Source organism: Rana temporaria, chromosome 2 (assembly GCF_905171775.1).
Source record: "Rana temporaria chromosome 2, aRanTem1.1, whole genome shotgun sequence".
NCBI lineage: Eukaryota > Metazoa > Chordata > Amphibia > Anura > Ranidae > Rana > Rana temporaria.
This window is the reverse complement of record NC_053490.1, coordinates 205,010,131-205,037,752: the sequence shown is the minus strand read 5'-3', so window position 1 is coordinate 205,037,752 and position 27,622 is coordinate 205,010,131. Positions and strand designations below refer to the sequence as shown.

At 44.7% G+C, this 27,622-nt stretch overlaps 1 protein-coding gene across 1 annotated transcript in view; it reads left to right on the top strand.

The window, feature by feature from the left end:
* The window catches only part of JADE3 (jade family PHD finger 3), a 98,479-nt gene that overhangs the window by 8,825 nt on the left and 62,032 nt on the right, over window positions 1-27,622 (top strand). The window contains exon 2 of the mRNA XM_040336293.1: window positions 26,574-26,633. Coding sequence (XP_040192227.1) covers window positions 26,585-26,633 — 49 coding nt within the window. The 5' untranslated portion in view covers window positions 26,574-26,584. The remainder of the gene's footprint in view (window positions 1-26,573; window positions 26,634-27,622) is intronic.

The window sequence follows — 27,622 nt, the reverse complement described above, 5'->3', positions numbered from 1 at the left end:
TTGCTCTAGCCCAGGGGTAGGCAACCCCCCCCCCCCCGGCACTGGTGCCGCAAGCGGCACACAAAGCCTCTTTTACTGACACTCGACTCCTTCCCATCAGCAGAGCAGGGAAGTGTCAGTGAAACACTAATGCATTCCAATTTCAGATTTCCCCATGCCGCACCCGCACAGGGGAAGGCACTGTGCCCCCATACATAGTAAAAGATGTGAAACATTGTTTGGTTCTCTAACATTGCTGTAGCTGCAATTGTCAGCTTTTGTGATGGGGGTACGGCGGTAGAGCAGATGTGTAGGAAGGTACAGTGGTGGGGCAGATGTTCAGGGTGGTTACAGTGATGAAACCGATTTTGCAGGAGGGACAGTGATCTGAGGTGTAAAGGTGTATGAATTGGAGCTGATCTGGGGTGTGGCGTTGCATGAATTGGGGCTGATCTGAGGCGTGAGTGCAGGATGTTAATTTCTCACTACTAAAGTAGTTTACAGCATTTACTTTATAAAAAATCCTTTTCGTGATTGAGAGTGTAAAGTTAAATTTTATTTTTTGGTATAAAATCAGCACACTCCATTTCTTTGAAAACATTTTTCGGCACACTGTGCTCAAATAGTTGCCTATATCTGCTCTAGCCTGTCATATTCTGCTGCCAAGATATGAGATCAGGGTTCGACAATTCCAGGTCGCAGGTCGACTATAATTAGCGACCTGGGGTAACCTGCGTCCCCCCCCCCCCTTGCGCGATTGCAGAGCGCCGCTCCAGCTGGTAATTGAGGCCGCGGCTTTGCCGCCTTCTGCAGGCCTATGATTCATTCTGTAGTCTGGCGTCATCTTGTGGTCGCCGCTGGTATGATTAAAGACAACCAGCAATACTAATGGGGATTTCTGCCTGCATTTACTGCCCACCCATCTCCTTCCCAAAGTGGAGTGGAGAAGTATGATTAAAGACAACCAGCAATACTAATGGGGATTTCTGCCTGCATTTACTGCCCACCCATCTCCTTCCCAAAGTGGAGTGGAGAAGGAAGTGATTGTGGCCGTTATCTGGCGCCTTTTGCCTAACGGGTGAGTGTGGGGGGGAGCTGGTTTAAATAGCTTCATATAGCCTTTTTTTTTTTTTTTTTAAGTAAAATGATTTTATTATTTATCTCTCTGCTTGGCCTCTTTCACACGGGCTGTCTGATCAGGTTCCCCTGTCAGTTTTTCCGGCGGACCTGAACGGGCACTCAATGCTTCTCTATGGAGCATATAAGAAAAAGAAAAAATCGCGCCAACTATTAAATGACAATCAAGTCCTTGTGAATACACAAAATTATGTGTGATAATAAAAGTCCAAAAATCAAATGAAGTTCTGGAACAGACAACACCTGGTGCACTGATGATTGCGTGAGCCACCACCACATGGACTAAGGCTTACCAGAAAGTAAATAAATAACAGCGTTATCTATTATTCCAGAGTAGGATATCCAGGGAAATGTAGTCACAGCACAGGATGAAACAGACATGCAGCATAGATCTTAGACCAAAAAATCCACGGAGGGATATACCAGACTTGGCATAGAGAGATCCTCTTAGACCGTTTAAGGAGCCTTATTTCATCTTCTCTATGGGGCGTCGGATGTCAGCGGTGATATGTGCGCTGACATCCGATCCGCTAAAATCAGACAGATGGCGATACGTCGCCATCTGTCTATAGCGGATCGGATCAGGTGAGATCTGATGAAAACGGACATGCTGTCTGTTTTCGTCCGATCTCTCCATAGGAGACAGCAGTGCTGGACAAGCCCCTCCCCGCTCAGTGTGCAGAGAGGGACCTGTCATCCGCCGGCTCAGCAGAGGGATCTCCCACTGAGCTGGCGGACCGCTGCAAGTGGATCCGTCCCCATGTGGAAGGGGCCTAAGCAGGGATGTGGCGGTCTTGTGTCCCTGCAAGGCAGGAAATAAAAACGGTGTATATTATTATCACTGATCACTGTATTGGTGTCACTTGAGATGTCCGTAGCAGTTCCGACCCAGTGACAGATTGTATGCTGCTCTATCACAGTCCCACTCTAAGTTGCTGATCGCCACCATTACTAGTATTAACAAATTAAATAAAGATAAACTCCAGTATATATACCATAATCAGCTTTGTCGTCGTTAAAAAAAAAAAAAAAAAAAAAAAAAAACCTGGCTCCTAACTTTTTAGCTGGCTCCTAGATTCCAAGCAAATTTGTCAAGCCCTGTTCTAGATTCATGATGGAGTGCATGGCGAAGAATATGTTTTTTCGACAGATTTTATAAAGCGGCCTGCAATCTTTGACCGCCTCTTGTAGCATGCCTGTAGTCTTTGGCTGTCATGTCCATAGGGTTTTCGACACCTCGCCAAGTTGTCTGCACAGTATCTGTTTTGCGATGCAACACTGTTTCCTTTAACTGACAATTGTGCTGTCGTGCACTGCTGTATCCAAATTAAATGGATGTCCTTTTTTATTTTTTGCAAATTGCTTTCTTTTGGTGGTATTTGATCGCTTCTGCCGTTTTTATTGCACTATACAGGCAGTCCCCGAGTTACGAGCAGCCTCTAATGCCAGCCACTTGTGCTCCGCTTGTGTTTCGACCAGAAGTTGCGACTTACGAACAAACCTACAGTCCTTATTGTGTTTATAACTTGGGGACTGCCTGTAAACCAAAAAACAAATAAATCATTTACTTCCTGCTATAAAACATATCCGATAAAAAAAAAAAAAAAGGTAAAAAATCAAATTCATCAATTTAGGCCAATATGTATTCTGTTAGATATTTTTGGTAAAAAAAAAAATCAGAATAAGCAAATATTGATGGATTTTTTGTGCAAAATTTATAGCGTCCACAAACTATGGTATATATTTTTGGACTTTAAATTTTTTTTACTAGTAATTTTTAGCAGGACTGCGAAATTGCGGTGGACAAATCTGACACCAAGTGACACTATTTGGGGACCAGTGACACCAATACAGTGAGCAGTGCTAAAGAAAATGCACTGTCGTGGTAGCAACGACACTGGTAGGAAAGAGGTTAACGGGTGATAAAAGGGTTAAATGTGTTCCCTGAGAGTGCTTTCTAAGAGCCCTTTGACACTGCCGTTACTTGAAAGTCGCGCGATTTTTCTGCGATTTCAGGGAATGCCTGTGTAAACTTGAGGTCTATGGACCTCAACTCACATTCAAGTCGCACCAAAGTAGTACAGGGATAAATGGTGGTTGAGAATTATGGGTTACAACTTTTCATGCGACTCTGATGTCCAAAGTCACAGGAAAAGTCACACGAGTGTGAAAAAGGCCTAACTGGGGGGTGGGGCATGCTTTGACTGGGTCAAGACAGAGATCTATGTTCCAGTTTAGCAGAAACACAATATCTCCATCTTCCCCTCTGACAGAATGGCAATCTGCCTTGTTTACATAGGCAGACTGCCTTTCTGTTTGCCTCGGAAGCTATCGGCGGTTTCCGGCGGACATCGGGTCCACCGGTCCCGCTGGTTGGCTCCCACTGTGCCAATCACAGCGGGAGCAAGTCTCCGGCGTGCGTGCTCGAGACCCGAATAAATTAATCACTTGTGTACGTGAGGCAGCCCTTAAGCGGTTAAATGCTAGCTGCCTAGCACAAGTACTGTGCAAATCTGTTGGACTGGGCTTTTAGAGTAGGTAATAGGGAGGAGTTAAAAATTGGAAACTCCAGCAAAACAAAGAGAGGTCTGGAGTGGCATGAGAACCATTACAGGTCTTAAAGCGGTAGTTCACCCCCCCCCCCCCGACACATTTTACCATCGAGACAGGCATTGTAGCGCGAGCTACAGTATGCCTGTCCCGATTTTTTTAACCCCGTACTCACCTTGTAGTCGTCCATCGTAGATTCCGGCTCCCGCGGGGAATGGGCGTGCCTATGGAGAGGGAGGATGATTGACGGCCGGCCCTGGCACGTCACTCTCCCCGAAGACAGCCGGAGTAGGTCTCGGCTCTTCACGGCGCCTGCGCACAGGCTATGCGCACGCGTCGTGAAGACCAAGCCTATTTCGGCTATTTCCGGAGAAGCGCGACGCGCCAGAGCCGGCCGTCAATCATCCTCCGTCTCCATAGGCACGCCCATTCCCCGGAATCTTCGATGGACGACTACAAGGTGAGTACGGCGGTAAAAAATTCGGGACAGGCATACTGTAGCTCGCGCTACAATGCCTGATTTTAAGGTAAAATAAAAAAAATAAAATTTTCCCGTCGATAGGGTGAACCTCCGCTTTAAGCAGATTGGTGGAGGGACTAGCTCGCATTGTGTGGAGTCCTTGCGGGCGCGCTCCCGTGATACGATGGCCAGGCTGAGCCGCGAAGAGGATGTCTGGGCCGAGCGCGGGACTTTCGAGGGGTCAGGTAAGTATAACGAGGGGGGGGGGGGGGGGGGGCGGTATAGTCAGAATTTTTTTCACCTTAATGCATAGAATGCATTAAGGTGAAAAAACTTTTACCTTTACAACCCCTTTTGAGGCAGTAAAATCAGCAGGCCCTAATGGAGTTAAGCTCTGGGGTGCTTAGGTCATGTGCAGTCCAGCTGGGGATTGTTCTTTAACAGGTCTTGAGCCTGTGTTTACGAAGGGTTCCTGCATTGTGGAAGATGTCCTGTCTTGTCTCTGTGCCAAAGATACCAAGTCCTTGTGCCCCAAGGATTTTAGAACAGTGGCTTTGACCTCCCCCATCATGGAGAGACTTGTTCAGTTACTACCCATGGTTAGTAAATGTTTAGACCCTTTGCAGTTTGCATACCAGCCAAGACTGGGTGGGGTTTGGGGAGTCTTGCAATCTTCAGTTTTCTGATGACTGCAGTAGTGGGATGTATCTGGGATGTGGAAGAGTATAGGACTCTGGTGTCCGACATAAACAGACTCAACAAACTGATTCGCGAGGCCAGGGATGTTGGGTTGGAATTGGAGTCTTTTGCATCAGTGTTGGAGAGGAGAATGTTGTTCAAGTTACATTCAATCTTGGACAACTCCTCCCAACGACTCCACAATATGTTGGACAGTCTGTGGAGTTCCAACAGTTAGATTGTTACACCCATGATGCACCACAGAGCGACACGGGAAATCATTTGTGCCTGCGGCAATCAAGATGTATAATTATTTTCTGTGAGGGCTGGAGGTGAAGATTTTAATTTTGGTTTATGACCAGGATTTTATGTTTTTTATTTTGTGATTGACAGGCTTCCGAACGTTGCATACTGCGCGTCACAGGTTGCCGACAGAACCCGAACGTCGGTGCGCAGGCGCCGTATAGAGCCGCACCGACGTTCGGGTTTTTCCAGCAACCTGTGACGCGCAGTATGCGCCGTTCGGAAGCCTGTCAATCACAGGCAGTGCTTGGAAACGCCCACTCCCGCGGGATCGCCGTGAGGTGAAAATCGGGATTAAGAGGTATGTGCTGACAAAAAAAAAAACACCGGCACTGTGTCGGTAGGATGGCGCGACTTTGTGTGATGTCAAAAAATGTTTTAAAGGGTGAACCTCCGCTTTAAACTTGTTTGGCCTATGGCCACCTTTTCAGAAGGAAAATTCCTCTGCGCCCCCCTTTTAAGGGAACAAAGTGCAAGATACATTGACAAATTTGCATTATTTTATGTATCTATATTTCTACCTACGTCCTATTCCAGGGAAAGGATGAAAGGAGATGTACTTGCCCGATCCTTTGCCCCTCTCCACACAGGACTGGTCCCTGTGGCTCTTTCACCCTAAGGGCTCTTTCACACAGTTTTTTTAGGCAGACCTGAACGGGCGCTCTGTGCTCCTCTATGGAGCCACGGATGTCAGCGGTGACATGCCCGCTGACATCCGACCCGCTCCGATCCGTCAAAGTGTTACGGAGGAAAAACCTACTTTTCCATCCGTCGATCGGATCGGGTGAACACAGACAGACGGTCCGTGTTCATCCGATCCACCCATAGGGGAGAGTGGAGAAAAGACAGGGCGGTCCCTGCACAGTGTGCGGGGACCGCCCTGTCATCCGCCGGCCCAGCGGGGATCAACGGAGCAATCCCCGCTGAGCAAGCGGAGGTTCACGGGGCGGATCATTACTGATCCGCCCTGTGTGAAAGGGGCCTAACCATCTTAATTACTGACCTCATCAAGCTCAGAGCAGTGTCAATAACTGTGCTCTGGACATGAGGCCATCGGGAACATGTCCGCTGCTGGACCATGGGGGAGCGCCGTTTGCTGGGTGAGAGGAGGTTCGGATAAGTTCTAAGAGTTTCTCCTCTACCCTGGACTAAACAAGCACTTTAGAGGCTGGCATGGCACACTGTGTAAGTTGTATTTAAAATGAGCACTGTAAATTCTGAATATCGTCCGTCTTCAGGCCGTTCACGTGACTCGCGGCCGCTTTCCAGCTCCGATGGGTGGCTTCTGTGGATGAGACGAGCAGCCACTTGATTTCCCTCTGACATCAGAGAGAGATTATAGCCCCTCCCACAGAAGACGTCTATCGGACCTGGAAAGCGGCCGCGAGTGATGCTTTGATTCTCTGATTTTAATTATCAGTATGTTTGCTTCAGTTCAGTGATTCAAAAAGTACTAATGCTAGAGACAGCCACACATCAAGCATTGACAACTCCCTTTCCCACACATTAGTGCAGGTTTCCTTTTAAGGTATAGTGATAGTCATCATTCCATTCATGGATATATGCATTTGTTATACACTATATACTGTGCAGGGATATTGCCATGGTTTTGGTATGAGTGAGATTTGTAGCTCAGCATTCTAGAATATCTTAACTTTTGACCTTTTTTTCTAACAATACATGTGGTATTCTTTCATCTTTTCATATAATGAAGCAAATCTCTGGGTTTCACAGTTTCTGAAATGGTATTTAGCATTACATATCTAAATAGTTTTGAGGCAGACTTGTACCATCTGTACAGCTAAAGGGTATTCATGCAAATATCAGGATTTGTATAGTGAGTTATTGGAGAATTCAGACTTTACCTTGCCTGATTGTACATTACTGTGTAATAAAATAATTCATAAGTAAAATTCAGGTTATGTTTTTATTTTTGTTAACTGAGTATATGGTTGTGTTTATAGAATATAGTTTTCCTTTTGAAAAACATGTTGGGTGGTTTAATGTCTTATCCAGCCCAAATGAGTGAAGTTTCTGAAAATCTATAGATGTACCGTTAAGGTAGCAAATAGTCCTCAAAAATCATGACACTAAAGTTGGGTTTCAGTGCTCATTCACATGGGGGGGAATAAAACACTGTGTACCGTGCATAGTTTTGTACTTATTTGTACACAGCAGTATACAAGTCTGTGAGCCCATTCATGCAGCTGGGCTGTAAGGATGCACTGCAATCAGCAGTGTGGGAAAAAAAAACACACGGCTGGGTTCCGGGGTGTAAATTCCAGAATTTGTGCACGTTTATGTGACGTGTACATGTGTATGACATTGATGCAACCTGTTGGCTGCCGCAGCTGATTACACGTTATTGATGTTTACATATTGGCCTTAAATGGCCACCTGCGTCCTATCAATCAAAGATACTAGGCAGCAGGTGCCACCCGTGTCCAACTAACCTAGGATGTTAGTCGGCAGGAGCCACCTGTGTTCTGGCAACCAGTGTGTGCTGTACCAATGGATGCATACAAACATGCGTACAGAATACAGACAGCGTAACCACCTCAAGACTGGACACTTTCACCCCCTTCCTGCCCAGGCTATTTTAGATCTTTCAGTGCTGTCACGATTTGAGTGACAATTACTCGGACAACACTTTACCCAAATTACATTTTTTTGTTTTTTTTTTGTTTAGTGATCTTTTTAATGAACATTGGGTTATTTGTTTGCTATATAAGCAAAAAAATAAAATTTTAAATAATTTTTTTCTTTTCTTTTTTGTTAAACATTTTTGCAAATCGATAATCTTTCAAATCAGTGTATATTTTTTGTGTGTTTTTTTTTTTTTTTTTTTTTAATATCTATAATTTGTTTTGTATAATCTCACACCCACAGCATCCGGAAAGTATTCACAGCGCTTAACTTTTTCCACATTTTGTTATAGCCTTATTCCAAAATGGATTCAATTCATTGTTTTCCTCAAAATTCTACAAACAATACCCAATAATAACGTGAAAAAAGTTGGTTTGAAATCTTTACAAATTTATTAAAAATAAAAACTCGCATGTACATAAGTATTTATAGCCTTTTGCCATGACACTCAAAATTTGAGCTCAGGTGCATCCCGTTTCCACTGATCATCCTTGAGATGTTTCTACAAATTGATTGGAGTCTACCTGTGGTAAATTCAGTGGACACCTGTCTATATTAGGTCCCACAATTAACAGTGCATGTCGGAGCACTAACCAAGCCTCTGAGACAGGATTTTATCGAAGCACAGATCTGGGGAAGGGTACAGAAACGTTCCTGCAGCATTGAAGGTCCCAATGAGCACAGTGGCCTCCATCCATAAATGAAGTTTGGAACCACCAGGACTCTTCCTTGGGCGTGCCACCTGGTCAAACTGAGCGATCGGGGGAGAAGGGCCTTGGACAAGGAGGTGATCAAGAACCCAATGTTCGCTCTGACTGAGCTCCAGCGTTTCTCTGGGGAGAGGAGAACCTTCCAGAAGAACAACCATCTCTGCAGCGCTTCACCAAATGGGCCTCTATGGTAGAGTGGCCAGACAGAAGCTACTCCTTGGTAAAAAGCACAAGGCAGCCTGCCTGGAGTTTGCCAAAAGGCACCTGAAGGACTCTCGGACCAAACAAAATTCTCTGGTCTGATAAAACAAAGATTGAACTCTTTCTGGCCTTAATGGCAAGTGTAATGTCTGGAGGAAACCAGGCACTGCTCATCACCTGGCCAATACCATCCCTACACTGAAGCATGGTGGTGGCAGCTTCATGCTGTGGGGACGTTTCTCAGCGGCAGGAACTGGGAGACTAGTCAGGATTGAGGGAAAGATGAATGCAGCAATGTACAGAAACATCCTTAATGAAAACCTGCTCCAGAGTGCTCCAGACGGCAGACTTGGGTGAAGGTTCATCTTCCAACGGGACAACGACCCTAAGCAAACAGCCAAGATAACAAATGAGTGGCTACAGGACAAGTGAATGTCCTTAAAGGGGTGGTTCCCCCTAAAACAAATTTCTAACAATACATTCGGAAGACTGCTTACACTGCGGGTAGGCTGGCTTTTTTTTTTTTTTTTTTCGTACATACCTCGATCATATCGCAGTTTCATCCCTCGGCTTCCGGATATGAGTCTTGCTGGACCTAGTTGATTGACGTTCCTCCGACCGGTGCATACTGCGCGTCACGACTTTCCGACAGAAGCCGAACGTCATTGCGCAGGCGCCGTATAGAGTCGGCTCTATACGGCGCCTGCGCAGCGACGTTCGGCTTCTTTCGGAAAGTCGTGACGCGCAGTATGCGCCGGTCGGAGGAACATCAATCAACTAGGAACGCCTACCGCTACAAGACTCATACCCGGAAGTCGAGGGATGAAACGGCGATATCGAGGTATGTACGAAAAAAAAAAAAGCCAGCCAACCCGCAGTGTAAGCAGTCTTCCAAATGTATTGTTAGAAATGTGTTTTAAGGGGGAACCACCGCTTTAAGTGGCCTAGCCAGAGCCCAGACTTGAACCAGATTGAACATCTCTAGAGACATCTGAAAATGGCTGTGCACTGACGCTCCCCATCAAACATGACGGAGATTAAGAGGTCCTGCAAAGAAGAATGGGAGAAACTGCCCAAAAATAGGTGTGCTAAGCTTTTAGCATAGTACTCAAAAAGAATGGAGGCTGTAATTGGTGCCAAAGGTGCTTCAGCAAAGTATTTGGCAAAGGCTTTGAATACTATTGTACATGTGATTTATAAAAAAAAAAAAAATTTGCAAAGATTTCAAACTAACTTCTTTCATGTTGTCAACAATGTAGTGGGATTTGTATAATTCTGAGGAAAACCATCCATATTTGAATAAGGCTGTAACATAATAAAGTGCTGTGAATACTTTCCAGATGCAGTGTGCGTGTATTTGAAAATTGATCAGTCCTGATGCAATGACTGCTTATCATTTATTGAGGCTCTGGAATTCCAGGACAGTACAATTACTTTTTGGAAAGTAGACAGTCCAAGGTATTTAACAGAAGGCATGGTTGGTTTTTTGAATTTTAAATTTCAGACATTTTTGGGAAAATTAAAGTGGATGTAAACAATGTCACAATGTAGAGAATAATTTTTACTATCATCTGTGCCCAATCTTGCCACACAAAGTTAATCCAGCGCTGAGCAATCCTTTTTTTATTGTTCAGTGAAATAAAACAGTCTTCCAGATAAAAACCAAAGTCCTTGCTTGAGTGACAGGTTATTTACATATCTCTTGCACTGCTTGCAGACATACACAGCTTTTGTAAAAAGTGCTTAATTCACATCCCCCTCCCCTCTTCCCTCCAGCTCTATGTATATTCTGATGGCTGTTTGCATTTTCTCATGGCACTGAACTTTGACTCACCCCATATTTTGAAAACATTTAATCAAAACACAGGGGAGGGGCATGTGAATTGTGCACTTTTTTTCAGAAGCAAGGACTTTGGTTTTTATCTGGAAGTCTGTTGTATTTCACTTTTACTGTTGTATTTCACTGAACAATAAAAGATGATTGCTCAGATCTGGATTAACTCTGTGTGGCAAGACTGGGCACAGATGATAGGAAATCTTATACTCTACATTGTGACATCAAAATTGGGTTTACATCCACTTTAAGAAATCCGATACAATTTTTTTTTTCAGACAAAGCAGAGGCATGTTTAGAATTACACCCCAAAACACATTCTGCTATGCCTCCCGATTATGGGCATACTACATGTGAGGCTTTTTCACAGCCTAGATGCATAGAGTGTCCCAAAATCCAAGGAGCACCTTTTGGGCTTTCAAGGAGCATACATTACTCATGAATTGCACATCTATTTTACAGACTATCACATTTTTGCAGGCCCTGAAGCACCAGGACAGTGGAAACACCCACACAATGACCCCATTTTGGAAAGCAAACATTTTAACTACTTCAATACCATGCACTTTCGTCCTTTCCTGCCCAGGACAATTTTCGGCTTGCAGCGCTGTCGCACTTTGAATGACAATTGCGTGGTAATGCAACAGTGTAGCCAAACAAAATTGTTACTATTTTCTTCCCACAAATGGCTTTCTTTTAGTGGTATTTGATCACCACTGGGGTTTTTATTTTTTGCTAAACTAAAAAAGACCAACATTTTTGAAAACAAAAAAGTTGTTTAGCCTCTGTTATAAAATGTTGTTTTCTCCTTCACTGATGAGGTGGCACTGATGTGTATAATTGATGGGCACTGACAGGCGGCAGTGGTGGGCAGTACTGATTGGCACTGGCAGGTGGTACTGATGAGGTTCTGACAGGTGTTCCTGTAGGGCACTGATTGGCAATGTGATGGACACTGACTGGCACTGTTGGGCACTGCCTCTTTTTTGGGCACTGACGGGTGATCCTGAGGGGCACTGACTGGCAGATGAGTACCTTTTGGGTAACTGGTGGCACACCTGATGGGGCTGTGCTGATAATCAATGTGCTGATTATCGGCACAGGCTCTCCTTGTCAGCGTGAACAAAGGAATGCCGTTTACCGGCACTTCCTGGTTCACACGATGATCGGCTGTGATTGGTCACAGCTGATCACGTGGTAAGAAGCCTCTATCGGAGGCTTCTGACAACGATCGGAGATGCGGCATGTCAGACTGACATGCTGCACTCACGACAGATGCGCTGCAGGCGCCCTGCCAGCATGTTATCCTGCTGGACGTCATATGACGCCTAGTCAGGATAACAGAACCACCTCCCACCCGTCAATCTGCTATAGGCCGGGCGGGAAAGTGGTTAAGGTGTTTTGTGTGTGGTGGTGTGTTTTTTTTCCACAAAGCAGGCAAAGAATTGGCCCAGGCGACAGGTGAAAACGGGCCAGGCTTATTTCAAGCAGCAGTAGAGAGAAGCAAGACTGCAGTGGTGTGGTGGAGATCAGGAACACTGCTGCTGACTTACATTGAAACTGGTGTGCCAAGAATCAGGGATACTGTTGCTGCCTTACACTGCTATAGTCACGCTGTGATGGTGATGAGATGGTCTGGTGACACTGGTACTGTGTTAGCATTTTCTTTATCGTTACATCACGGGACACAGAGCGGCATTCATTACTATATGGGTTATATGGAGTACCTTCAGGTGTAGACACTGGCAATCTTCAAACAGGAAATGCCCCTCCCTATATAACCCCCTCCCATAGGAGGAGTACCTCAGTTTTTACGCCAGTGTCTTAGGTGTTAGTCATGGTTTAGCTTGCCTCCGCATCCTTGGGATTAGGTGAGCTACCGGTTCTGTCCAAAAAAGCCTGCGCGCTAAAGTGGTCAGTAACCGGACCCCAAACCCTTGGGGTATAGCCCATAATGCTGTCTTTTTAAGAGAGCTGGACCCTGGGCCCAGAACTTAGAAAACCTTTGGGGCGCCTAATGTTTTCTGTTTGCCAGGGTGCTGTATGGGCCCAGGACAGTGGATCCTTCATGGAAGAAGAAGGTTCCCAGGGCCTGAAGGTCTAGACATCCCCACGGAGATGGGGGAAGATTGGACCTCTTGCTTGGCAAAGTCCTGCGGCATGGAGCAGGTAAGTAAGGGGAAAAAACCTGCGGGGCTTGGCTCTTAGCAAGTTTTTTCTGGGAGGTCACAGGGGACATGCCTAAGGTTATGCATTGCATCTGGCAAACCAGTCACATATCATGAAGATAGGATGGCTCTATATGTTATATTTCCCCATAAGAAGTGACCTCCCTGGTAGTGTTGGAAAAGCTGTGAGTGGGGCCTTTTATGTACAAGTGTATGTGTGTGTCAGAGAGCTATGCTTACCTGCAAGCCTCCAGGCGATGCTCTATCCAGTCCTCTCCCTCATGCCTGCAAGGCAGGCAAAACGCTGACCTCCTCGTGTGTTCCAGGCCTGCGGCTGCAGAAACAGAGAGGCCCTTCCTCCCAACCCCCCCCCCCCGTCGGCGGGCGCGCGCGCGGTGCGCGTGCACGTGTTATAGACGCATTTGGCGCCGTTTTAGCTGGGGGGGAAGGGCGGGTCAGTGGTTTAAAGGAAGGGGCGGCCCTTCCTTAGATGCCACAGCTCATTCATTTCTCTGGCTTAAGGGAGGAAGGACTGGAGTGAAGCACGGGGCGCTGAGGACACACAGTGGCCAGAAAGAATACTACAGTCTTCAGAAGATCGTGGTTTAGCCTAGGAATAGGCTGGTTTTCTTTTCCATCTCATAGTCTTTTCTTTGGCAATACTACTCAGGGGGATAGAATGTTTTTTCTTGCCTAGATTGAAAAAAAAAAAAAAAAAAAGGAAGAAAAGTTTTTCTTTGAAAAAAAAAAAAAAAAAAAGTGTCATCTAGGGTAGAGGAAACATTTTTTATTCCCCAAACAGGTGTTTGGGCATTTAACTATTATAAGTCCCAGGTACCAATAAGTAGCAGGTGTACCTCGGTATTGTACCATGGCATCAAGATCAGAGGGTACAAAAGGTGGGGATTCCCCCGCAGAATCTGAGGTCTCGGATAGAGCTATGCCGCTGCTTTCCCCACAGGGAGCCTTTGGGCCATCGGGGTCTGGGGCTAGAGCTGACGCGAGTCAACCCAACCCTAAGGTGGTCACGGAGGAGGTGTTACTCGCCTCTTTAAATGAGATGCGGAGAAGCATGGGAGAAATGATAGCCGCAGCCATGCGGGGTAGTAAGCGGAATAGATCTCCGTCACCCGTGCGCGGACCCTCGGAAGAGGAGGTCCTTTCCTCTCGGGAATTGGACGACCTCTTGGACAGAGACCAAGTAGGTTCAGGGATCGAAGATCCGGATACAGAGGAGTCTGGGGCAGTCTCCCTGAGGGAGAGCTGGTGGATTCAGGGCCTGACGGACTTGGTCCATAAGGCATTCAACCTGCCTGTACCAGATCTCCAGGTATCGACGGTTTCAGCTTTGGGCTCACTGAGGGCGCCTCAAAGCAGTGCTGTGTTTCCGATCCATCCTCTATTGGAGGGAGTCTTGTTCCAAGAGTGGAACAAACCAGACAAGGTTTTCTTTCCACCTAAGAAATTTTCTGTCTTATATCCTATGGAAGAAAAGTTTTCCAAGAGATGGGCTTCTCCTGCAGTAGACGCAGCCATCTCATGTGTTAACAAATCGTTAACATGTCCTGTAGAAAACGTACAGGTTTTTAAAGATCCAGTTGATAGACGCTTGGAAGCCCTACTTAAGAACTCCTTCACTTCTGCAGGGCAAGCCAGCCAAACCAGCCCCCAAGTCTACCTCATGAAGGGGCGCCCCCACCCACGAAGGTGGGGGGAAGGCTGCGACTCTTTTCGGAGATTTGGGAAGCCAGCATTCCCGACGAGTGGGTACGGTCTTCCGTGGCCACAGGCTACAAGCTAGAATTCCTAAGGTTTTCTCCTCCTCATTTCCAGGAGTCGAGGATTCCAAACGATCTGGAGAAAGGAGCCGCATTAAGGTCGGCTCTAGATCATCTACTTTCCCAGGAAGTAATAGTAGAGGTACCAGTCCTGGAACAGGGGCTGGGTTTCTACTCCAACCTATTCATCATCCTAAAGCCCAATGGAGATGTCAGGCCAATTTTGGACCTAAAGATGGTAAATGCATACTTAAAAGTCCGCTCATTTCGGATGGAATCCGTGCGGTCAGCAGCTGCCACACTCCAAAAGGACGACTTCATGGCGTCCATAGACATAAAGGATGCCTACCTTCATGTTCCAATTTATCAGCCACATCAAAGATATCTACGCTTTATGGTGGCTTCGCGTCATTTCCAATTCGTGGCGCTTCCCTTCGGGTTGGCTACGGCCCCCCGGGTGTTCACGAAGGTTCTAGCTCCAATCCTAGCCAAGCTAAGGATCCAAGGGGTCACGATCCTAGCATACCTGGACGACCTCCTAGTCATAGACCACTCGTCTCCCGGCTTGGAACGAGCAGTGGCCCTCACGGTCCAATACCTCGAGAGGTTCGGCTGGGTCCTAAATCGAGAAAAGTCAGCATTCCAGCCCACAAGGCAGTTGGAATATCTCGGCATGAGATTAGACACGGAACAACAAGGGGTGTTCCTACCTCTGAGGAAGGTCAAAGCCATCAAGGAATTAATCCTACTGGTTCTAAGCAAGAAAGAACCGACTATTCGCCTATGTATGAGATTACTAGGCAAGATGGTGGCTACTTTCGAGGCGGTGCCATACGCCCAAAGCCACACTCGCATCCTGCAGGCAGCCATCCTGTCAGCATGGAGCAGAAGGCCACAGGCCTTGGATATCCCGTTGCCTCTCTCATCAAGAGTCCGGCAAAGTCTGTGTTGGTGGTTAGACCCTCAGAATCTACTGAAGGGAAAATCTTTCAGCCCAGTGGCTTGGAAGATAGTGACCACAGACGCCAGCCTGACGGGCTGGGGAGCGATTGTGGATGGTTCCACTCGCCAAGGTATTTGGGCAAAGCCAGAGAAGCTTTTACCCATCAACATCTTGGAGCTCAGAGCTGTTCGACTAGCCCTCAGGGCTTGGACGTCGAAATTGCAGGGGCTCCCGGTGAGAATTCAATCAGACAATGCCACGGCAGTGGCATACATAAATCACCAAGGGGGGACCAGGAGTCAGGCCGCTCAGAGAGAAGTGAGCTTGATTCTCCTATGGGCAGAGGCTCATGTGCCCTGCATATCGGCAATATTCATTCCCGGAGTGGACAACTTTCAGGCGGACTTCTTAAGCCGCCAGACTCTATGGCCGGGGGAATGGTCTCTGCATCCACAAGTCTTTCAAGCACTCTGCCAAAGATGGGGAGTGCCGGACGTGGATATCATGGCATCGAGACTCAACAAAAAGCTAGACAGGTTCATGTCCCGCTCAAGGGATCCGATGGCCTGCGGAACCGATGCTCTGGTTTGCCCTTGGCATCAGTTCAGGCTTCTTTATGCGTTTCCCCCGCTCCAGTTACTACCCCGCCTGCTGCGCAGGATCCGGGTGGAGCACATACCAGTTATCCTGGTAGCTCCAGCATGGCCCAGAAGGGCTTGGTACTCACTAATCCTAAGGATGGTAGTGGGAAACCCTTGGACTCTGCCTCTAAGGCCAGACCTGCTATCGCAAGGTCCGATCCTCCACCCTGCCTTACGGCATCTAAATTTGACGGCCTGGAAGCTGAATCCTTGATTCTCAGGGGTAGAGGTCTGTCTCAGAAAGTAATCTCTACCCTAATCAGAGCCAGGAAACCGGTCTCTAGGGTGATTTATCACAGGGTCTGGAAGGCCTATATAGGCTGGTGCGAGTCCAAGCTATGGCTTCCTCGCAAGTTCACCATCGATAGAGTTTTAAGTTTTCTCCAGCTAGGAGTGGATAAAGGATTGGCATTAAGCACAATCAAAGGACAGATTTCTGCCCTGTCAGTGTGGTTTCAGCGGCCGCTGGCCACCCACTCGCTGGTTAAGACCTTCCTTCAAGGGGTCTTACGTATTAAACCTCCAGTTAAATCCCCGCTTTGTCCGTGGGATTTAAATCTTGTTCTGTCGAGTTTACAGAAACAACCGTTTGAGCCGTTGGCTGAAGTTCCTTTGGTTCTACTGACAAGGAAGTTGGTGTTTTTGGTTGCCATAGTTTCCGCAAGAAGAGTTTCGGAACTGGCAGCCTTATCCTGTAAGGAACCATATCTTATATTTCATAAGGACAAGGTCGTTCTCCGCCCTCATCCTTCCTTCTTACCGAAGGTCATATCCAGTTTTCATTTGAACCAGGATTTGGTATTACCATCCTTCTTCCCTAAACCTACTTCCAGAAAGGAAGGGTTGCTGCATACCTTGGATATTGTCAGGGCCATGAAGGCCTATCTTAAAGCTACAGAGAAGATCCGGAAAACAGATGTGCTGTTTATTCTACCGGATGGGCCCAAGAAGGGGCAGGCAGCTGCAAAGTCCACCATTTCTAGGTGGATTAAGCAATTGATCACTCAGGCCTACGGCTTGAAAGGGTTGCCTCCTCCAGTATCATTAAGGGCTCATTCTACTAGAGCCATGGGCGCCTCCTGGGCAGCACACCACCAGATCTCTATGGCTCAAGTTTGCAAGGCGGCAACCTGGTCTTCTGTCCACACATTTACAAAATTCTACAAGTTGGACGTAAGAAGGAATACTGATACTGCCTTCGGGCAGGCAGTGCTGCAGGCTGCAGTTTGAGACCCTCGGATTCCGGGGGCTCCTCTTTTTTTGAGTTAAATTTAAAATTTAAGATTATTTTTCTCAAATAAATTGGATTTATTATGATTTGAGTATATCTCTAAATTAGATCCTTTTGTCTTGGAGATGTTCTCCCTCCCCTCATTGTAAGCATTGCTTTGGGACATCCCATATAGTAATGAATGCCGCTCTGTGTCCCGTGATGTAACGATAAAGAAAAAGAGATTTTTAATACAGCTTACCTGTAAAATCTTTTTCTTGGAGTACATCACGGGACACAGAGCTCCCACCCCTCTTTTGAGGACCATTTTGGGAGGCATACTGCTTGCTACAAAACTGAGGTACTCCTCCTATGGGAGGGGGTTATATAGGGAGGGGCATTTCCTGTTTGAGATTGCCAGTGTCTACACCTGAAGGTACTCCATATAACCCATATAGTAATGAATGCCGCTCTGTGTCCCGTGATGTACTCCAAGAAAAAGATTTTACAGGTAAGCTGTATTAAAAATCTCTTTTTTTGGCCTCAAGAAAGGGCGTCTGTTCCCGCATTGCTTCTCTTCGGCAGGCAGTTCACACTGCTAACCGATGCGAGTGTCAATGCGCTGTTAATGACGCCCCCAGAACAGTTCGCAGTGCAAACTGTGGATTTGTACAGGAATCGGATTGCATAGGTAAGAACACCCATGTGATCTGATTTCAGCGCGGGGAAAAACAAGTCCTCTGCACTTTTTTTTTCTTGCAAATCCAGTGCAAGTTCCCGCCATACAACTGTATGGCTGAACTCTCATTGCTCAGACATTGCATGTGATCGGCACATGCGGTGCGGGTGCGAATTACATGCACTGTCTGAGATCGCGCTAGTCTTAACCTAGGGTGGAGGCAGCTAATGACTGTTCAGCTTTGTAAGCAAACAAAGCTTTCTGTTTTGTAATAAAACCTTTGTTTTACACCTACTGCGTATCGATGCAATAACCAAATTTCCATAATATTGAATGCTAAGGCCCTGTGTATCAGAACTCTTCTTATCCAAGTCTATGGCAATGCAAAAACGGCTTGAAGCAGGTCGAATGCATGTCAGAAGAAGGCTAAATGCACCTGTCAATGAATTGTGAATGACATCTGAAGCATCTTAAACCAATGTAAAAAGCAAGCTGCATTTGCCTGGTACAAATGATTGATGTTCGTTTTGGCTCTACTGACTTAAACCATGGAAGGGCTACATGTTATGTGATCAGATCTGGGTCAGGTGCTCTCCGTAATTATCTTTTTCTTACCAGAACATTTTGTCACTTGGGTATTTATACGATCATATTCTGCAAAGGTACCTGCGTTTTACCTATTATAGCTGCTCCTTTCATTTAATGTTGAGCAGTATTCTAGCTTTCGCAATGCGGACATTCGGAACTTTGAAAGACGTATTGCATTGACATTTTACAACTTTTTAGGCAGTGGCCGTTATGGATGGCAAACATTTTCTTTTTGATGTAACTTGTAATTTTGAAATCTTAGAGCCTGATAATATGACTGGGACACCAATGCACCACAACCAACCAAAACTGGACCTGCATTATTTGTTACTAACACAGGGCATCACAACATGCAGTAGTTTGAGTGAAAAACAGTTGTAAACCTGTTGGTTGTCAGGATAGATTTGAATTTGCTTGTTTTTTTAGTTTACCACATACAAGTTTAATCTTGAAGCAAAATAAAAGTCTGCTATACTTGCCACCTTCAGTGATGTGGAATATGTGAGCTCCCTCATCTGCAATGACATCTTTGGCCATCTTATTGACAGCTCCTGCACATGTGCACTGGAGTTAATTCATCTTGGCTCCAAAACATGCCGAGAATGTACACTGGGCTGCGCATGCACAGGTCAGTGTACATTCTAAACAAGTTTGCATGCAGGCAGATAAAAAGCTTTTTTTCTTGGAGCAGATTTTTTATTTTATTTTTTGTATTTAGGTAAAGATCTACATTAAGAGAATTGTCATAGCAGCACGAATTGGGGCAAAGGGCCAGTTTAGTCACAGATGATACATGTTATGTGACCAAAGCTCTACAAATTCTGCTTATCCTATGGAGACGCTCCCATGACCTTGATCTACCTTCAACTTTGCGGTAGAAAGGCATGTCTGATTTAGGTAGTTCTTCACAAAACTGTAAGGTTTAGGAGATATTCCCCCCGCAATGCGCCGCTGACTGCAGCGGCGCATGCGCAGCGGGGATCCTCGGCTAAAGGGCCGGCAGCCGCCGGACCTTGCCGGAGAAAAGTCTACCGCGCGGGAGTAACGACATCGCCGCTCCAGTCAATCACAGTGCTGGAGCGGCGATACCCAGAAGACACGCCGAGGAAAGATGACATCTCCCTCGGCATGGACCAGGCAAGTTCCTCTCACCTCGTTCCAAGGTAAGTAATTCATAACCGGCTAGTATGCGGTGCATACTAGCAGATTATGGCTTTTGCTTTTCAGGTTTAAAAAAAAAAAAGACAGCGGGTATACAACCGCTTTAAAACATTTTAGCAAATGGCTGCAATATAACAGTGAGAAATTTTAAGGGGGTCTGAATACTTTCTATACCCACTGTAGGTTAAGTAAGTATGATGCTAACAGAAGTTGGATACGCTGGCTTTTATGTATCATCAGTTACTGCTGGATGCCTCTTGGTTTGTGAATCGCACATCAGCACATTCCACACGATATTGGTATCCTGCAGTTTGCTATTGTGGTTGGCAGTACTCTGATCTCTGAGCATGAAGGGTTCAATCACAAAGGGTGTAGACTTGTCAACTGTCCAGTTCCAGGCTGCATGTTCAATTGTAAGTAATAAATAACCATAAGACTATAAATGTACATTTTTCCTTGTCAAAATATTTTATTGAATAGTACAGAAGTAGTGTACAAATTTCATAAAGTAAATACAATATCATACAGTCAGGGGTGAGAAGCTCAATGTTAATTAATTGAGAATGTAATAATAACTATTAAATAATATTGAAACAAGATCGATTAAAACTTTAGAAGGTATGTACAGTTCTTCAAAAGGTGTCAAGCCTAGAGGTATTGTAAGAGTAACTTTTTTATTTGCGTTCTTGAGTAATTCAGATCAGGGCTCAAAATTTCAAGTCCTGAGCTACTAGCCAGGCCTCAAGAGTTACTCGCCACCAGTTGCCCCACCTAATTCATACACTGCCCTGCGCCTAATTGCACCCGTAAACACGCCCTCGTAGATTATCTCATGGAATGACACTGTTAAATGTTTTATGCAGAATCAAGTTACAAAATTAAATATTACCAACAACAACTTTAACAAAATGGGACAGGGCACTGGGGGCAGACCAGAGGGACAGGGCACTAGAACTGGGTCTCTTCCCCATTCTCTTGCTGTCTCCTCTGCAACTCCCATCCATCCTCTCTCTCTTTCCCATTCATCTCATCATCAGGAGCCTGTGTGTGCGGCTCCGCGCTTGCATGTCCCCACTTCCCCCTTTTATTCAGGCTGGCAGTGAGGAGAGGAGCTGCAGCACAGCGGGAGGGAGTACAATCCAGCGCTGAGATCCACACAACTGCACAGCCATTGACACCATAGCACAGCGCACACTGACAGCGCACAGCACACATTGAGACCAGTCTGTTCACAGTGCTCAGGCTGAACTGCTGGACACTTACATAGAGCACAAGGAGAAGAAAACTGCACAAACTAGAAGGCTGCCGCTCTCATGTCAGGGCAACTTTCAGTGAGCGCTGCACCGGAGTGGTAATTTTTGCAATCCTCCACCTCACTCATTACTTTCTGCTCTCCAGCTACATTGGTCGGGGGAGGGGGGAGGGGGACAGGCTCAGAGAGGTCATACTGTTGGGTCCCATGGCTTAATGAGAATTGTAAGGAGAGCACCTGTGTACTGCTCTGCCTGTGCGCGGCTCACCAGTATACTTTTCCCGAGCATGCACCTTTCCTCTTCGGCCACCAATCTCATCGGGACTCTAAGTGTAGGCACAGATTGGAGGGAGATTGGTCATGTAGCCCTGTCATCACTCGCCCCCAGCTTAAATCCACTCGCCAAATGCTAGTAGGCGAGTGGAAATTTTGAGGGCTGATTCAGATTATCATATAATTAAAAAAACAGGAGCTTCAAATCATAAAAATTCTAATTATTACCAGAAAATAAAAAATAAGTAAAAAAATGAAGAAAATGGAAGGAGCGAAGAATAGAAATGGAAGGGGTCCGCGAGGTCAGGCCGAGAGCCTCCACCACAACCAGAGAGAGATGTATTTGTTCCTATTGTTCTAGTCACCATGGCAAGAGTACTGTATTATCAAAATGTACATTTTTCATTTAAATAAGCAACTCCTTTAAGTCTGGCCATTGTGTTGTGATCGGTTGAATAAGCACAGTGCGTATTATTGAAAACAAATCACAAAACTAGTGGCAATTCTATCAATAAAATTGAATAGCTGTAAACTGGAGACGAAGCACAACACGCTCAAGTGAAGTTGTATGGCGGTAGGTGGGGATGGAGGTTCTTAACAATATGGTTCATGAACAGATGATTGCAACAAACACAGATTGATCTGTAATAAAATTACACAAGGATAATTGTTTTATTTGACGCGTAAACCCATTAGGAATAGCATTTTGGTGTAATATGGTAATACAAGACACTGGTATAGTTAACCACTTAAAGACCTCAGGTGTTTTTCAGATTTGGTGTTTGCAAGACTAAAACATTTTTTTCTGCTAGAAAATTACTTAAAACCCCCAAACATTATATATATTTTTTTTTCTAACACCCTAGAGAATAAAATGGCGGTCATTGCAATACTTTTTGTCACACCGTATTTGCGCAGCAGTCTTACAAGCGCACTTTTTTTGGAAAAAATTCACTTTTTTGAATTAAAAAATAAGACAACAATAAATTTGGCCCAATTTTTTTATATATTGTGAAAGATAATGTTACGCCGAGTAAAATGATACCCAACATGTCACGCTTTAAAATTGCGCCCGCTCGTGGCATGGCGTCAAACTTTTACCCTTAAAAATCTAGATAGGCGACGTTTAAAAAATTCTATAAGTTGCATTTTTTGAGCTACAGAGTAGCTCTAGGGCTATAATTATTGCTCTCGCTCTAACGATCGCGGCGATACCTCACTTGTGTGATTTGAACACCGTTTTCATATGCGGGCGCTACTCACGTATGCGTTCGCTTCTGCGCGCAAGCTCGTCAGGACGGGGCGCTTTAAAAAAAAATTTTTTTTGTTTTCTTATTTAATTTTATTGATTTTATTATTTTTTACACTAACATATAAAAAAAAAAAAAAAATGATCACTTTTATTCCTATTACAAGGAATGTAAACATCCCTTGTAATAGAAAAAAGCATGACAGGTCCTCTTAAATATGAGATCTGGGGTCAAAAAGACCTCAGATCTCATATTTAGGCTTAAATGCAAAAAAAAAAAAAAAAAGGAAAATTTGTCATTTAAAAAAATGACAGAAAAAAAATTGTCTCTTTAAGAGGCTGGGCGGGACTGACGTTTTGACGTCACTTCCGCCCAGCAGAGCTATGAGGACGGGTGGGGGCCATCTTGCCCTCACTCAAGTCCTCACTCTCCTGGCGGCAGCATCGGATCTCCTCCGCCGCTACCGACGGCTCCGGTAAGCGGCGGAGGGCGCGGAAAAGCGGCGGGAGGGGGGGGGCCCCTCTCCCGCCACCGATAACGGCGATCTCGCGGCGAATCCGCCGCGGAGACCGCCGTTATCGTTTACACGGCCGCCAGCTGAAAACATGGATATCTCAGTTGTGGCAGCAGCTGCTGCAGTTACTGAGATATCCATGTTTAAAAAGAGGACGTATATATACAGTGGGGGGTCCTTAAGTGGTTAAGTTAGAACTTTGGTAAATGATTTGTACATTTTGGGGGGGGGGGGGGGGGCAGCTTACTTTATCTTAGTTTTGTCCTCTGGATTGGTTCTTTGTAGAATTCAGATGCACAATAGCTGCGGCTATGAATTGGCCATCTCCATCTGAACTGTTGTCAGATTGCCTGCGGCAAGGGGGCAGGTCAAATGTTATAACCATGGTTAAAAAGCCATTGGTAACATGGGGGGAAAAAAGTACTTACCTGCACCTTGTCCTACAGGGGACATAACAATAACAAAAAGATTATGATGGATATTCCTTAAAGCACATTTGAAGTCAATAAATATGGCAGAAACTTTTACCATTGTTCCACAAACTTCAATTGCCCATTCTTAATCCTTAAATTGTTGCTGTTTTTCCCAGCATCGGCTGCAAACCTTGTGGTACATGCACAAATTATTGCTGCAGTCTGCATGCAAGTGTCTGAGTCTGTACAGTGGACAGACATGTTGGCCCCATAAATGACCTATACCTCAGCGCTGTCATAAAATCAAACCAAATATAGTAAAATATTATTCAGTGCAGTGAATTTGTTACGAATATTATTATAAAACGACCAGTCCCATATTAAAAAAAAAAAAGTCCATCACAAACTGTATTCCTCCATTCTAAAATGCTTCATTGTGCTCCATGCAAATGCTGTGCTTCCACACTCACCCGATCAAAGTGACTTTATGCTTGTTCAACACAAAAGTCATAGCATTCTCATAGGAAACAACCCTCCTGGGTATTCTGGCAGCAAGGTTCAGCCGATGCTCTCATATTATTCCTTCAAAGACAAGTTTACTGTGTGTGTGTGTGTGTGTGTGTGTGTGTGTGTGTGTGTGTTTTTTTTTTAATCATACTTGCCTACCTGGATGCAGCCTCGGTCCGCCGACTCTGACACTAAGAACAGAGTGATTGCTCGGTTCTCACAGATTCCTGAGCAAAGAGCTGACTGTCAGCAGATATCTTCAGGGATTTTATACCACCGCAACCTAAAACAATCTTATTTAGAATCAATGCATCATTTTCCACATGAGCAAAATTTATTATGTGCATTTAAAAGCTGTTTTTTGCTAGAGCACTCTTTCTCTTAGTTTGATTATGTCCAAGAAAATGGTGAGGTCTATAACACAAGGACTGCTGGACCCTGTTCATGGATTAGGGTACCATCTCTTAAATAAAAATATAAAAAGACTATAGTATGAAAACTGGACCACCCTTCTTTTACACTAGACTAAAATATATAGGAAAAAAAAAGAAAATGGGGAAAATAATCAATTATGAGACCCTCAAAAAGACTATTATGCTATATATGGTTCATTATGATATGTAAACTGTTTGTCATGGAAAAAAAATATATATATGAGATTTCTTTTTAAATATTTAATACTTCTATTATTAAGAGACTAGTCGTATTTACATGTATGGTGAATGTTAATGTTTGTAGCTTGGTGCCCATTGCCTTAAATGTGCGAATGTTGCCACTTTGGGTCTGTGTATACCCTTTTTACTTTGGATCGTGTAGGTTTCATTTCTTCTGCTCAATACAATTATTTTGTTTGAGAGAAAAAAATAATTTTAAAAAAATAATTAAAATGCATTTTTATGTTTGTTTGTTTCTTGAAATTTTACAGGCAACCAATAATCTACAGTTTACATGTATGGCCAGCATTAGCAGGATTAGCAGGTCAAAGCGTGCATGGCTAGCCTTACACAGAGTGATGATGCTTTATCCAGTTTGTATCACTAATTTGTGGCCCATTCCGTGAAACCCAACATTATAAAAAGGATTAAAGTGTTTCTAAAGTTTTTAAGGGTTTTTTCCCTAATGCATTTTATGAATTGAGAAAACAAAATGCCCCATTGTCTTTCCAAACCTGGGCATTTGAAGGTTGTGGGGCAATGGTAACCTCTTGCGCCCTACTTGTACTTTGGCATCAATAGGGATTAAAAATACAAAATCGGGTGGCCACATATGATAGATCAACTCAAACTGCTAATCGGGAAACATTTTGATTGCCCCCTAAATTTACCTTGCATCTTGCCTTCGATATTGAAGAAAGAGAAGCGCCACCTCCTATACCTCTGCAGAGTCAGTTCATCTCTGAAGATAGCAGCCTTCAGTGTCCCAGCCTTGCAGCACTTATATACTTTCCTTTTTTTTTTTTTTACTATTTCATAGACTTTATTACATGCATGAACTGTTACAGATATGGCCTGCGACTGAACAGCACGAAGCTGACAGTAAGCCAGGAGGCTGAAGTTTGTGTTTATAAAGTGATGGTGGAACCCCCCCTGCGCGAGGGAAGATTACTGTCTGTTAGAGCTGCACAATTAATTGTCAATCGTTATCGCAATCTTTTTCCTGTTTCGATTCTTGACACAGGGTTTCACGATCTTTGACATGAAAATAATTTTCTCTCTGCACTTTGGTATGCAAAGAATTTCCTCTCTGCTCTCAGCCAAATTTCAAAGTCTGGGCAATCTGCCAAGTCTGGGCAGCCTGCCAAGTTTTGAAAACATTCTTTATCAGTGGAAAGTTAAGTCTAAACATTGTATCACATCAAAGGAATAAACTTCTGTTTGTAAATTAGGTAAAGTTTAACCACTTAAACACCAAACCTTTTTTTTGACAGCTCTTTTCAAGTTAAAATCCTTATTTTTTATTTATTTTTTTGCTAGAAAATTACTTGGAACCCCCAAACATTATATATATTTTTTTTTAGTAGAGACCCTAGAGAACAAAATGGCGGTTGTTGCAATATTTTATGTTGCACTGTATTTGCGCAGCAGTCTTTTTAAATGCAATTTTTTGGGAAAAAATTACTTTAATGAATTAAAAAAAAAACTAGCCAGTAAAGTTAGCCCATTTTTACATTTATACGAAAAAAAAAAAAAAAAAAAAGATTTTACGCTGTGAGAATCGTGATCTTCTTCATTCCAAGCAAAAAAATGTTGATTCTCATTTTGGCCAGAATCGTGCAGCTCTACTGTTTTTAGAACATTTTTATTACCTTTTTAAATAAAAGTGGACTGCCATGCCCTAACTCAGTCTGGAGTGGCACGTTTCTGGAAAACTGAATGCACCATGTATATACGCACACATAATACGTGCGTGCACACATTGCAATTCCTTAGGAATCGGATGGTATGTAGCTCAAGCACAAAAGAGCTGATACAATAAGGATCTAGAATTCCTCCCCCATTTCCATTACCATGTAGCTGTAGTTGCATCATCTAGCCAATAGTACCAAACTTTGGAAAACTGTTTGGGACAACCCCTGTTCTAACATTTTTAGGTGTACCGTAGATGTGAAATATTAAATGCCAAGCAAGTAAAACTGTAAATGCCATGGAAGTCGTATTTCAGATTAGCAATAACACTAATTTTTTTATTTGTTTTTTAGGATGCGTTAGGATGAAGCGACACAGGCATCTCAGCAGCAGTGACAGCTCAGACAATGAAAGTGAGTATCTCTCCTAATCAGTAAAGTGATACTTGGGAGCAGCCATATTACATGTGCAAGCTCTGTTTTGTACTTTGCAGTGCTACACTGTTATTTATCTTTAAAGCTTATTAGACAGAGTAACTGCAATGTGTCACCTACAAAGTGAGTTACAAATTGCAATGTGAAGTTCAATAACAAAAATATGAAAGGTGTAAACATTTACAAAAGGTCCAAAGTGACAAAACATTTCTTCCCAACTGCAGTTATTAAAGTGGAGCTCCACCCTAAAGTGTAACTCCCGCTCATCGGAACCCTTCCCCCCCCCCCCCCCCCTCTCCGGTGTCACATTTGACACCTTTCAGGGGGAGGGGGGTGCAGATACCTGGTATTTGCACCTACTTCCGGCCACACAGACTGCGGGAAGGACGTCAGATCCCGTCCCAAAACCCCCCCCCCTCCCCCGTTGAGTTCTGGGAAACACTTGGCTCCCAGAACACAGCAGGAGCCAGTCAGCACGGCGCAGCGCGACCGCGGGGAACCGGGCAGTGAAGCCGGAGCGCTTCACTTCCTGGTTCCATCACCGAGGATGGCGGGGGGGGCGCAGCAGAGTGACGAGCGATCGCTCGTCCTCTGCTGCTGATGGCGCTGGACTCCAGGACAGGTAAGTGTGCTGATATTAAAAGTCAGCAGCTGCAGTATTTGTAGCTGCTGGCTTTTAATCGTTTTTTTTTTAAGCGGAGATCCACTTTAACCTAAAACACTTTTTTGGGTGGGGGGGGGGGGGGTGGTTACTAAAACTGGAGAGTGCAAAATCTTGTGCAGCTGTGCATGGTAGCCAATCCGCTTCCAGCTTGTTTAATTAAAGCGGGAGTTCACCCATTTATTTATTGTTTGATCTTTTCCCCTTAGATTCCTGCTCGTTTTGTCTAGGGGAATCGGCTAATTGTTTTAAAATATGAGCCGTACTTACCGTTTTCGAGATGCATCTTCTCCGTCGGCTTCCGGGT